We start from the raw sequence: 14,739 nt of genomic DNA on the forward strand, positions 1-14,739 counted from the left end.
TTTGATTTTGATTCGTCCTCAGGTCTGGGTATGACTAAAATTGTGACCCAGATGGGTTCTCAGCTGAACCGATTTTTAATCGGGTTGAATATTATCCTTTTAACAGGATCACATATTAACAAACTCTAGTATGAAACACTTACAAATTGAAAAGCGTATAAAAATCATTATTCTAAACCATACAAAAACTTCTTATCTAACTACTTACCAACGGAAGAAGGGCATTGGTGTGCCAAAATATTTGAATTAAGAAACTTTTTAAAATTTACATAGATGTTTGTTGGGTTTCAGTGTCGTTTTCAAAATTTCAGGACATTTGTAACAATGAGAGAGAGTTCAATGAGGACGTTACCAAGAGAGAAAGAGTAGGTAAATCCTACCAAAATTACCAAAGAAAAATTATGAACGATATTAACAATTACCCAAAGATACAGATAAATAACCAAAAGAGGGAGAGAAAGTATTAATTATTTAAAGAATAATCGAATGATTGAAATTATAAATATTTTTAAAAGTTATCAAATTCCAAAATCCATTAAGCATGAGATTCATTAGGCTCCTTCATCCTATAGGACATACCCATGATGAAGAATGTGAGATTTACTATTATTATGAATTTCAAGATAGCCATTGAAGGAGAGTTTGCTCTTATTCTAGGTAAGTGATCTGTTCTTGCTTTTTTTTATATATATTTACACGGAGAAATCACCCCCAATATCAGAGACCTAGCCGTGCTGGCTCTGCCTCCCCTAAGGTTTTTTTCTTTTTCTTTATTGGCCGATCCATGAAGACGGGCCGTTGATCCGGTGGAAATGAAAAGAATATTTCCGTACAAAACAAGTTTAGGTTTGGGTTGGATCCAGTGATGGGTTGTTTTAGTTTGGGTCAGGCTGGAAAAAGGGTTTAAATACAAACTGGGTTCGTCTTCAGCTCAGTTCCGGCACAAATTGCACATAGCTGTTTGGGTTACACATAAAAACATACGTCATATAAACGGATTCCGATCTATATTTTGCTTACCCAAGAACCGAAGGGTCTAAATTGCAGACCCCATCCGAACCCGGTTCGTGTGTCTGTCAAGTGTGAGTCGGATCAGGTTTCGGTCGGGTATACCGGACCGTGTTCCACCCTTGATGGGGCAAGCTTATCGGTAATTGGACCCATCAGGCACTAGGAAGGTCCGTATCTCGTTTACCGGGTTCAGACCGATACATATGGCCGTCCCGTAAGGGTCGTTGGTGGTTACGACTTACGACTCGATGAAGAGGGGAATAATTTATAACTCGAGGCGTCTTCGTTTCGAAGGCGAAGCTCTTCAGAAGGTGATCGATTCTGCTTGGGTACGCTCTCTCTCTCTCTCTCTCTCTCTTTCTCACCTCTCATCTCCCGTTTTGATTCAATTTACTATTGGGAGAACGATCTAAGGTTTTCTTTTTTCGATCCGTTCCCCCATTTTACTGTTAAAATTTGAATCTGAAAGTCGCTGAACCTTCCGATTTTTGGAGGGGTTTCGGAATCGAATTATGGTTATTTCTCTCGTTGAACTCGGTTTATGCTTTTGTTTATTCGGTTCTTCCTTCTTTCGTTCGAATCCGTTCAGTCGTTTTCTTGTTGAAATCGGGTTCCCTCGTCGTTGTATTTCATGTTTCTGCGATTTCTGTTATCTTCTTTTGGAGTTAGTCGGCCGAGTGCGTAAGATGATAAAGATTGTGTTTGGCCTTTAGAAATTTGTTTCTGGTTATGGGATTTTCGTTTTATCTTCTGATCGAAGATTGTGATGGTCTTGCTTGGCGCCACTAGTTGGGGTTTAATCGATGCTTCGGATGTTGGTTTTTCTTTCTTGCTTTACGTTTTTGCGTTATTTTTTCGATTATTTGTATTCAAGTCCAATCGACGAAAAAATGTTGTGCCATATTTTGGTGCGATCGTCGTTGCCTTTCTGTCCCAGAAAAACCAACCAATGGCGCGTGCACACACACACACACACACACACATGTGGGCGTCCACACGAATACACGCACTTCTTTTAAGGATTAACCATTGGCGTGCACACAAACACGCATGCGAGCGCGCGCACACACATGCTTTTTGTGACCCCTATTTAGTTCACGCATCCTTTACTGTTTTTGGTGACAAATAACATATGTGCATGATTCTCTGTTTGGAACCCTGAAAAATCAGAATATGGCATTTTTTTGTGTCCATGGGGATGCTTGGGTTTGCGTGTTTGTGTTTGCATGGATGTGTCGAAACTCCAAACTTCATATTTTTACTAGAGGATATATTTCCTTTACCTCTTATTGTTCATGAGTGCTGTTGCCTCGGATTGCTGGATCTTTCTTGCTTGGTAGAATCAATTAAAAATCCTGTTTGGATCATTTCGCTCCTATGCTGAAGTTCACAGTTTTTTGTGTCTCTTATACTCAGAAGTTGAAACTTTCATAGTATCAGAAGAGAAAGGAAAATGAAGTGGACGGCTTAAATTGAATTTGTATGCTGATGTAAACTTCCAATCTGACTTGCGAAGTATCACTAATCCATGTCAAATGGCTCTTCTGGGATCTGCAGTTTCTAGTGAGGTGCGTAAGTCAACTTTTTTTATTTTCTCTTTTACTTTTTTTCTTTCTCCAAATATGTTGTCTGGTAGGAGCTTATAAATGGATGGTCTCTGCATTACTGAATGTGATTTTATTTTGGAGCGTGAAGCACCTATCTCTCTAACAATTTCTGGGGGTAAAGTTTTTTAGTTTGCGTTCTATCACGTTGACCATCTCTCTGACCATTTCACATTTCACAGGGTAGAACTTTTTAATCAGCATTATATCTTGGGCAACTAGTGTGTGTGTGTGTGTGTGTGTGTGTGTGTGTGTGTGTGTGTGTGTGTGTGTGTGTGCACCCATGTGCACCCATGTGCACGTGCATGTGAGAAGCGCATCTTAAACATATGTTACAAGAATAGTGGTCTGCTTAATAACTATGTTTCTAAGTTTGGAGAATTTGTGTCTCCTACTTTTAGCTTCTGTTTTTCTTTGCCCTTTTTCTTGTTGGTTCTTTGTTGTGCGTATTGTAAGTTCAGATTTGTACTATAAAGCTTAATTTGTTGCAGGTTGGGTTGCGGTTACTGCTGTGCCCACTTGGCTCTAACATTGTCATTCGAACAGCTTGGTGAGATTTCATCTCTTTGGACCTGAAAGTAGGATGTTGTGGCTTTAACTTTATTCAATTGAAAATCTCCTTATTTTAATTCAATATTTTCAGCTGCCACCTTTTAGCACCTAAAAGATACCCTGCTTTTAGCAACACAGAAATCATAATGCTTTTCATAGGAAGTAGCACAGAAATGATGAAGCTTTTCACAGAATTCTCAGGTGCCTTTTGCCAAATTCATTAACATTTCTTTCATGCCTCTTCTCATTCGTCAGGTTTCCACTTTGCACGATCTGTCTATTGAGGGATATCATTTCTGGTCAATTACTTCTATGTCAACCGTGGCAGGGCTGGCAAATGACCAAGACACAGCTCAATTATGGGTCTAAAATTCTTGTACCTTGTTGATTTAAAGCCAAACTTTCTTGACTTGAGGCACTGTTCGGTCAGCCTGGTCCAATCCATTGACAGTTACTGTTGTCTTGACTTATAATGTTGCTTACGTGATCATATTCTCCTTCTTGGTTCCCTTCCAAAAAAAAAATTCCCCTTCTTGGTGAACAAAATGTATTCCTTTTTGTTATCTATGCATGTAAAATTGCTACATGAATTGATCTGCAGTAAATATATGGTTGGATTCACAAGGCTTGACATTGATCTTCTTCTTTTGTCATGGTCTGTGAGTCATTTCATGGCTATATCAACATTTATAGTGTTAAACTATGTACATCAAAACTTATTTCGCTCAGACTTGGAGCCTGGTGGTAGGTTTAGTGTGGAATTTAGCTGAAGCATAACCTTTCTTTTTATACCTGTCTTTGGACTTTTTAAATGTAGCTGTTCAGTTGGAGTTGCTTTGCCTGTATACTCCACATTCAAGGCCATAGAAAGGAATGATCGCAAGGAACAAGAGAAGTGGTTGTCTTATTGGGCAGGTTTGTCATGATTTCCTAATATTTGGTTCTTTTCCAATTTATCATCCAATTTTCTTGTCTTTGAAATACAAGTTGTTTCATTGACATTCACTTTACTTTTATCTGATGGAGAAATGCATTCTAATCTTATAGATGATGTGGTTGTTCAAGAATTTCTACTTGATGCGACATAGTCACAAATATCATTGAGGATATGAATGTAACTTGAAATTGCTAATTAATTTGTGATAAATTGAGTTTATCATCTCTTTTTATTGTTATTCTTTTATTTTCATTCTCTTTAAGTTCTTAAGTATTTTCCTTTTTATTTGCATTTCTTTTATTTTCTAGAATTCTGTCAATATTTTCCTGAAGAGTTTTTGAAATATCACAAGATTTTCCTTGACGAGAAAATTCCCAAAATGAAACTTTTAACAATAAGTTGATACATGTTAACATCTTGTTCAATTTGTTTTTTACTGTATCACGTTACAGTATATTCGATGGTTATATGTTCTGACACATTAACCTCACAATACTTATTTATTAGTAACACATGATCACTATTTGAATCTCAATCTTAGGTTAGGGTTTCACAAGAGAGGCACAAGACAGGAGAAGTTCTCGTGAATACAAGTTTCATTCTATTTAAAAATAAATGAGAGTCCCACTTTACTTATATAGGTCGACTCTCTCAATGTTGCAAAGGAAAAGGAAACAATAAAGAACCATAAGACTAAACTACCCCTTTACAATATTGTAATGTCCATAAGAATGTTTATGACAAGGGTGTTAAGATTAATTTAATATAAGTATATATATTGTAAATATATATAATATATATGGGAGTCAAGTCAAGGCTAGTTTGACTAGCTCCCAACGGCTAGAATTCTAACCTTTGGGAGCTCTCTCTCATTCTTTAATGAGAGAGGACTTCCCCTCTCCATTCCACTTCTTTTCTTCTCCTCTACTTTTCTCTATAAATATGGGTGGGTGTGTACCTTTGTAAGGTAAGAGAGAGATGGGTAGTAGTAGATATTTTTTTAGTATTCTTGAGTGCATTTTGTAGTGAGGTTTTCATGTATTTATTTATTTTATGTATTTTATTGTTCATTATGAATGAAATCATTTATTCACAAAACTTGTATTAGTTTGTATCTTGTTAGTATTCAAATGTATTTTGATTTGACATTTGGATTATGATTTGGAATGCCTTGGGTTCTGCACCATTTCGTAACATGGTATCAGCGTGAGGTATCTTGGTCTTGGTATCTGTTCGTGTTTGTGCTTCAAAAGAAAGATTTGAATTGATTAACGGCTTGGACTCGAGACTCTTGTATTCCGGTATGTATTTTCTTTGGATTCTCTACCTTAAATATTTATGGTATATATTAAAAAAAATGTGTTTGAAATATAGTAGATATTTATTAATATGTTAAAAATGAATATGTTTTCAAGTTAATTAAAATTAGAACTTGTGAAAAGTTATGGACTTTTTGATATATGTTTTTGTCTAAGCATGTTTACATGAAATATATGTTTTGATTATGAATATGTATATGTTTTTGAAAAATGTCGTCATGAAAATTATATTTTACAAGAGTATGTGGTTTTCTTTAAAATCTTAAATACTATGCTTATATGTTTTTCATGTTGTTTGCAAAATACTAATTTTTTTGTAATGATCTTTGGTGTCCTTGAGCATGTGTCAAAGCATGATTATTAAGTATATTATGTGAATTTTATGTTAAAAATGTGTTCCTTAAGAAATTTAGATTATTGTATAATGTATGTCTTGAGTCATCATAATTTTAATTCTTTGGTAATATCATGAATATCTTGTATGCTCTCATCTCGACATGCTCATGTCTCATATTTTCATGTGGTTTCAATGATTGACTTTAAGATATTGCTCTCATTATGCTAAATTAATTCTTTGAAAAACATCCTCGATTGATTATGCTTGAGAATGATATTGGATATTTTTATGTGACTTGTGTTCATTTCTCTTTATCATTCGTATTACAAATGACTCGTGCATTGGATACTTTGTTCATATATACTTGAATGCATTTTGTATGTCATAATATTAACTTGTTTTTCTCCTTGTGAATTGTAGAAACTGAACCGAGTCCTAGAGAGAGAAGAGAGAGAGAGAGAGAGAGAGAGAGAGAGAGAGAGAGAGAGGCGGCTGCACAGAAAACCTCAGAGCTTAATTCGATATTAGGGCCTCTCTCTATGTTAAATAGAGAGAGGCTTAAAGACATAATTACAATAAAGCCCCATTATAAAAACTAAATTACAAATAGCATCTTAATGTAAAATAACTTTACTTAAAACCACCTATTCTCAACACTCCCCCTCAAGTTGGAGCATAGATATCAATCATGCTCAGCTTGTCACAACATTTTGAAAAATTTGGTCTGGCAAGAGGTTTTGTGAACATATCTGCAACTTGGTCTTCCGACTTTAGATATTGGGTAGTGATATGACCCGCTTGAACCATATCCCTTACATAGTGGCAGTCAACCTCAATGTGCTTTGTTCTCTCATGAAATACAGGATTGTTCGCTATATATGTTGCAGCTTTGTTATCGCACATCATGGTCATGGGAGAGGAAACCTTCACCTGGAGATCAAGAAGAACAGTACGAACCCACATCAATTCAGCAGCTGTTTGGGCCATAGCCCGATATTCTGATTCTGCACTCGACCTAGAAACCACATTTTGCTTCTTACTTCTCCAAGAGATCAAGTTGTCTCCCAGGAACACACAAAATCCTGTGGTAGATTTTCTATCTACTACAGATCCTGCATAGTCAGCATCAGAATAGGCCACTATATCCAGAGTTCCACCTTTCTTGAACAATAACCCCTTTCCAGGAGAAGATTTTAGATATCTGAGAATTATAATAGCTGCATTCCAGTGTACCTCAGTTGGTTTGTCCATAAACTGACTGACTTTACTTACTGCTAAAGCAATATCCGGCCTGGTCACAGTTACATACAGTAGTTTCCCAACTAGGGAGCGATAGCTTTTGCTATCAACCAGTTTTGACCCTTCTTCAAACAACTCAACTTTATGGTCCATGGGAATATTTGTTGGTTTAGCTCCCAACATTCCTGTTTCCTTTAATAAGTCAAGAACATACTTCCGTTGAGACAAAACCATCCCTTCACTGCTCCTGACAACTTCTATACCCAGAAAATACCTGAGTGAACCAAGGTCTTTTGTAACAAAGTGTTTTTGAAGATGAGCCTTTGTGGCTTCAATAGCTTTCACATCATCACCTGTAAGAATGATGTCATCCACATATACCACCATAACAACTATGTCCGAGCTAGTTTTCTTTATGAATAGTGTATGATCTGCTGCTGACCTATTAAAGCCAAAACCTGACATCACTTCAAACAACTTCTGAAACCATGCACGAGGACTTTGTTTCAAGCCATAAATTGCCTTTTTCAATCTACACACCTTCTGACACTCCCCCTCAACCTCGAATCCTGGAGGTTGTTGCATGTAAACAGTTTCAGATAGGTCCCCATATAGAAATGCATTTTTCACATCTAATTGGTACAGGCTCCAACCATGCTGCACAGCTACTGAGAGAACAAGACGAATGGTACCCATTCGTGCAACAGGAGAAAAAGTTTCAAAGAAATCAATACCATATGTCTGAGTATACCCTTTGGCTACTAATCTGGCCTTGTACCGTTCAATTGAACCATCAGATTTGTACTTTATCGTATATACCCATTTACATCCAACAATGTCAGCATCTGCTGGGGAATCAACTAGATCCCAAGTATGCTGAGATATTAAGGCATCCATTTCTTCTTGCATAGCCATCTTCCAGCGAGTATCAAGCTCTGCCTGCTGATAGTTCAGAGGAATAACTTCAGCAGATAAAGCTGAAATAAAAGATTTCATCTGATTTCCAATTCTGGCTTCGAAGACAAAATGAGACATGGGATATAAAGTACATTGTCGTGTCCCCTTTCGTAGAGCAATCGGCCTGTTATCATCATCATGAAGATCATTATTGTCAGTAGAACTTACCTCAGGGGATGGATCTCTACGCACATATACCAATGGAGGATTATGAAATCTGGAAGAGGATGAAGTGTGGTTCGGGAATGAGGGCACGGATTCCAAGGGAAAAGGAGGTATAGGTAATGGACAAGACTCAGCTGGATCAACCTGCAGCGGGGAACCAGTATTAGAGTAATATGGAGTGGATTCCAAGAAAGATACATCCGCACTGACATACTCTGTAGAATCATAACATCGATATCCCTTTTGATTTTTGGGGTAACCTATAAATATGCATTTTGTAGCTTGAGTAGCTAATTTATCACGGTCAGGGCCAAGTTTGTGTACAAAACAAACACATCCAAACACTTTGGGCGAGAGGGAGAAGAGAGGGGTATTTGGTTTTAGGATATGAATTGGAATTTGATCACCCACAGAAAAGGAAGGCATGCAGTTGATCAGATAGCAAGCAGTTGTAATTGCATCTCCCCAGTATAACGCAGAAACATTTGATTGGATCATAATGGTTCTGGCAACATCAAGTAGGTGACGATGTTTTTGCTCAGCCACCCCATTTTGTTGAGATGAATAGGCACAGGAAGTTTGGGGTTGGATGCCACTATCTTGGTAAAATTGTAACATACTTTTTGATTTAAACTCGAGAGCATTATCAGTGCGAATAATCTTGACACTAGATTCAAACTGAGTTTTTATTTCAAGAATTAAAGATTTGATAATATTTGGAACATCAGATCGTTCCTTTATTAAAAACACCCATGATAACTTAGAGAAATCATCAACAATAACTAAATAGTATCGACACTGAGTCCTAGTAGGAATCTTACTAGGACCCCATACATCTGCATGAAGAAGTTCAAAGACTTTATTACTAGACTGACTCTGACTCGAAGGAAACGAACTTCGATGATGCTTGCCCAGCTGACATGCTTCACACTGAAATGATGTGGTGGAGGGAATCTGAGGAAAGACCGAACGAAGCTTTGACAATGAAGGATGACCAAGACGACGATGCCACTGAACAGGACTAAATGAATGTTCCACTGCAGCATGAACAATACCCATTGGATGATGTAAGTAGTAGATTCCATTTTCTTCATAGCCTCCACCAATCTTCTTCCCCGTCAGCAAATCCTGAAAATGACAACCCATTGGATCAAATATTACTCTACAGTTTGGTTCTTTTACAAGACAACTAACAGACAGTAAACTTTGAGGAAATTTTGGAGCATGAAGAGCATTTTTCAACTGTAATGAGGAGGATATAGAAATATTTCCCTGACCAACAACCGGGGAGGTACTCCCATCGGCTAATGAGACTCCAAGCTGAGCCTTAATATCCTTTAGATCTGAAAAAACAAGTGAATTTCCACACAAATGTATGGATGCACCAGAATCAATAATCCACTTACTGTCAGTCGGATGAAGAAGATTTCCGGTTGAATAGGCAACACCAGCAACAGGAGAGGTAGAACTCAAAGGACGAAGAGCTATCAGCTCATCATATTCAACACGACTGAGGGTTATACTACTGTCACTTGCAGAGATATTTTCTTGTGCCTTTGTTGCCTCGAGAGAAGTAATATTAGCTCTAGGAGCATATGACTTTGATGAAGAGGAGGTTGGTCGGCCATGCTTATCCCAGCAATGATCTTCTAAATGTCCAGATTTTCCACAGAATGTACATTGAAGCTTTCCTCTGCCTCCCACACCTCGTCCGCGACCTCGTCCTCTGATGTTCTGAAGATTTCCACGTCCATAACCAGATGAGACAACTAAGGCAGATGACTGAGTCACAGGCTTAGAATGTGGAAGAGATATCGCAAGTCTGCTTAGACGGTTATATGCCTCAGCAAGAGTAGGTACATTCGAACCAGTCAACATTTGGACTTTTGCAACAGAAAATTCTGAAGATAAACCTGTAAGAAACCTAGCGACCATAGTTTGTTCTTGATGATCTTTTTGTTTCGAACAACAGAGAGGTCTGTGAGCATTAAGTCTTTCAAACGCAGCTTTTACGGAGGCATAGTACTGGGCCAAGGTTTGATCTCCCTGCTGTAAATTGTATATTTCCTGTTCGACTTGTAGGATACGACTCACATTAGTCTCTTGTGAGTATGTATCTCGAAGATTGTCCCACATCTGTTTGGTTATATTATAATAAATTAAACCATCTGCAATATGGGGTTCGACACTATTCATAATCCATGACATAACTATGTCATTATCTTCATCCCAGGTAACATATTTTCCCACCTTTTCAGTGGGTTCATCTTCCAACAAGATATGTTTTCTACGATGTCCAGATACCGACATCATAAATGTTCTGGACCACCTGACATAGTTAGTTTCATTTAACCTTACAGACGAACCGTACGAAAATGGATTGGCAAATGCCTTATATTCTCCAATATGTTCCAATTTTGAATCACATTTCGAAGTTTCAGCCATACTTCTGGTTAAAAAAAAACTGGACAATCTCCAAACTAAACAGGGAAAAACCGTGTGTTACACTCACACGCCAACTGATATTCCAATCAGCAGTTGTTCACTCACGAACAACAAAAAAAACCCCACAACAGTAGTGAGCAGCAGCCCACAAACAAAAAAATGATTCAGCACGTCAGTGAATCACGACTAACATGACTTCTGCATATGCAACAGTAAATTTTTTTTCATAACAGGGGCAGCTCCCCAGACATATACAGTTCGACACTAAGTCATTCATTTTTTTTTCTTCACGAGCAACACCACTACGTGTTGGATTGCTACCCAAAATAAGCAGGAAGTCACGACCTTTTCAGTGGAAATTGTACCAACAACAATCAATCTCCCCACAACAACGATATCAAGATAAACAAAACAGGGCCCCAACCATATGTAGAATCACCAACAACAATCACACTCTCAACAACAACGATATCAATATTTCACACGACATGTTCAGTGCACACTATACCAACAACAATCAAACTCTCAACAGGTAGTCACAAGACTGACGGCAGGAACTACCACCGAGGCAGTAGATAGTCACGAAACAATAAAACAAGAAGCTACGAACCAACAACAAGCATCCACGAACCCACAGCATGACCAGATCTGTCATCAGATCCAAAAAAAATTTACATCGCTGACATGATCTCTTTATTGATTTCTTTTACTCATTGGATCGGAGTTTGATCACGATCAAGATGGCCTCCACGATCGATCGAGCCTTGATCAGACTCGATCACACTCCCACGTAACAGTCGATCACGCTCCCACGCCGAGCTTTGATCACACTCGATCACGCTCCCACGTCACAGTCGATCACGCTCCCACGATTGGCGACGCTCTGATACCATGTAGAAACTGAACCGAGTCCTAGAGAGAGAAGAGAGAGAGAGAGAGAGAGGCGGCTGCACAGAAAACCTCAGAGCTTAATTTGATATTAGGGCCTCTCTCTATGTTAAATAGAGAGAGGCTTAAAGACATAATTACAATAAAGCCCCATTATAAAAACTAAATTACAAATAGCATCTTAATGTAAAATAACTTTACTTAAAACCACCTATTCTCAACATGAATTATATTTTGCCCCTTAGAAGGTTTATATTTGATGTATTGTGAGTGATATTTAGTATGTAGTATTAAAATTCATAGCTTTTGTATAGCCTATGTAGCTATAAGTTATTAGATTATCTTATTGCTTTGAGTATTCATGATTAGTGATAATTATGTATGCTTTTGGGTTTATAAATAGTTTATCGAGAATCTCTATTAATGTTACATTGCGTTGTTGTCTCATAGTAGACTTATGACTTTAATCTAAAAGGCTTTTTTTAGATCATATATATTTCTCTTGTCTTCTCGTTGAGAGTTATTGGATCCTTTGTATGTGATGTGCCTTGGTGCACTTATTCCTTGATTGTTGGATTTATGAATTCATTTTTGAAGAATTACTTATATTAAGCATGATTCTTGTTTGCTTGTTAAAAATTATAAAAATTGTCATGGGACATGCACTGTAATGAAGCAGAAATACAAATATCAAGTGTAGAACACTTATAAGTCCAACAATGGACAAGAAACAAAGAGAGTAAACAAGCACTTTAAGTGCACACACATAAATCCACAAAGGGATATGCCAAAAAGAAAAAAGATAAATATTATTGAAAATGAGAGAGAGAACTACTTACAAATGAAGGGGGGACACCCCTATATATACAAGAAAAAGGAGAGGGAGCCATTGGGAGCTCCCCACACTTGGAGTCGTTGGGGGCCCCAACGACTCCAATGGTGGGGTCCCCAATGCTTCTAAAAAAGAAAGAATAAAAAAGATTAAAAAAAAGAAAAAGAAAGATGAAAAGAAAAATAAGTTGTTTCTAATAAACAACTTATTGTACAAGTGAAAAGACCAAAATACCCCTATCGATCAATACAAAGGAATTACACACACACACACACACACACATATATATATATATATATATAGCACTCTGCTTCAAACTTTACGGGAAAAGAATCGAAAGTTTGCTAAGAAGAAAGAGAAAACGAGGAGTAAGAAGAGCTTTGGTGAAGAAGTGGATCAACTGATACTCCGAGGTGACATATGCCAAAGTGATAGTTCTTAAATATTCATCATGAACATAATGGCAATCCATCTCAATATATTTGGTGCGCTCATGGAAGGTATGATTGCTTACAATGTAGATTGCATTTTTATTGTCACAGCACATCTTCGATGGAGTTGAGATGATGATACCCATATCACTGAGAAGACTTTTAAGCCACTTAATCTCCATTGTTGTTGTATTCATGACATGATATTCGGCTTCAGTTAAGGATAGAGTTGAGATGTTGTTGTTTCTTGTACTTCGATGGAGTTGAGATGTTGTTTCTTGTACCTCCAGGAAATTAGCGAATCTCTTAAAAAAATACAAAAACCAGTAATTGAGATTCTATCATTGGGATTACCTTCCCAATCAACGTCAGTATAAGTAGTTAAATCAAAAGATGAGGAAGAGGATAAGAAAAAGCCTTTTGAAATAGTGTTTTTAATATATTGCATAATCCTCATTACTGCTGCCATGTGCACAATGGTAGGGGCATGCTGAAACTGACTTGCCGCATGAGCAACATGAGCAATATCAGGTTGGGTGATGGAGAGATAAGTAAGGTGATGAAGAGATAAGTAAGAGATCTAATTAATTGACGATATAGAGTAGGATCTTCAAGTAAAACATCATCTTCTAGTCTTAATTTAGCATTTATAACTTCAGGGGTCTCCACCTTCTTTTTCATCTGAGATCCCCGACTTAGCACAAATATAAGCAGCTAATTTCATTTAAGAGATAATATATCCTCGAGGTGAGTAGGCTACTTCAATGCCTAAAAAGTATCTCAAGAAACCCAAGTCAGACATATCAAAAGTTTTCTTTAAAATTGTTTTAATTTCATTCGCTCCTTTTTTGTTGTTTTCTATGATGATCATATCAACAACATATAAAAGGAGAATCACAATAGTGTCACCCGTTTTCTTGACAAAGCGAGCAGTATAGCAAGAGATAAATTCCAAATTAATCAACACATTACTAAATTTGTCATACCAAGCCTTAGGGTCTTGTTTAAGACCATAAAATGCTTTTTTTAATTTTAAAACTTTTTCATTTAAATTCACCCCATGAGGAGGTTTCATGTAAACTTCCTCACCAAGATCGTCATTCAAAAAAGCATTTTTAACATCTAATTGATAAATAAGCTATTTTTTAATAGATGCAATGGCAACGAGAGCTCGAACACTTGTCATTCGAGCAATCGAGACAAATGTTTCATCATAATTTATTCCATATTTTTAAGCATACCATTTGACAACTAACTTTTCCTTATATCTTTCTAACGACTCATCACTTTTGGTTTTTACTTTAAACACTCATCTACATCCTATAGGTTTCTTACCTAGGGGAGGATTAACTATTTCCCATGTGTTGGCTTTCTTAAGAGCATTAAGTTCAAATTTTATAGCTCTATTCCAATGAGGATATTGTTTGGCATCATTATAATGAGATGGTACATAGTAAGAGTGAAGGGTTATTAAACATGCTCTAAAATTTGGAGAAAATGAGTTGTAGGATACAAATCTACTTGGTGCATTAGAAATACGATTTGATTTTCTAGGTTAGGACTCTTCTCAAGATATGTTTTGAGAGCATTTGTCAAGAGTACATGGATGATTACTTTCTCCCCGTCTAGTATACACATGTGTATTACTTGATATAAGTTCATTCAAATTCTCATGTTGATTATTATCCTTATCATCAAGAGAATGTTCATTATTAGAACCATTGTCAAAAGACTCAAAAACCTCAATAGAGTTAGACTTATCATTTTTTGGTAATAAATCAAATAGAAATGAATAATCAATGTTTTCTCTCGATTCTTTACTCTCAAACCCATTTTCATTTTTAAGAAAAGTAACTTCTTTCGAAATATAAAGTTTGTTATTTATTGGGTCAAAACATCGATATCCTTTTTTATTTTCTCTATAGCCTAAGAAAACACACTCAATGTCTTTTGGAGAAAGTTTATCATTTTTATGAGTAATAACATAACACCTACAACCAAAGATTCTTAGTCTTTTAAAAC

General features: G+C 36.8%; 1 protein-coding gene across 1 annotated transcript in view; it reads left to right on the plus strand.

The window, feature by feature from the left end:
• Nucleotides 1-1,273: 1,273 nt before the first annotated feature.
• The window catches only part of HVA22K (HVA22-like protein K), a 63,698-nt gene continuing 50,232 nt past the window's right edge, over nt 1,274-14,739 (plus strand). The window contains exons 1-4 of the mRNA XM_090007879.1: nt 1,274-1,340; nt 2,428-2,579; nt 3,107-3,165; nt 3,985-4,082. Of these exons, the coding sequence (XP_089864005.1) occupies nt 2,547-2,579; nt 3,107-3,165; nt 3,985-4,082 (190 nt within the window). The 5' untranslated portion in view covers nt 1,274-1,340; nt 2,428-2,546. The remainder of the gene's footprint in view (nt 1,341-2,427; nt 2,580-3,106; nt 3,166-3,984; nt 4,083-14,739) is intronic.

This window comes from Nuphar pumila, chromosome 5, assembly GCF_984573655.1.
Source record: "Nuphar pumila chromosome 5, dmNupPumi1.hap1.1, whole genome shotgun sequence".
In the NCBI taxonomy this organism is placed as follows: domain Eukaryota; kingdom Viridiplantae; phylum Streptophyta; class Magnoliopsida; order Nymphaeales; family Nymphaeaceae; genus Nuphar; species Nuphar pumila.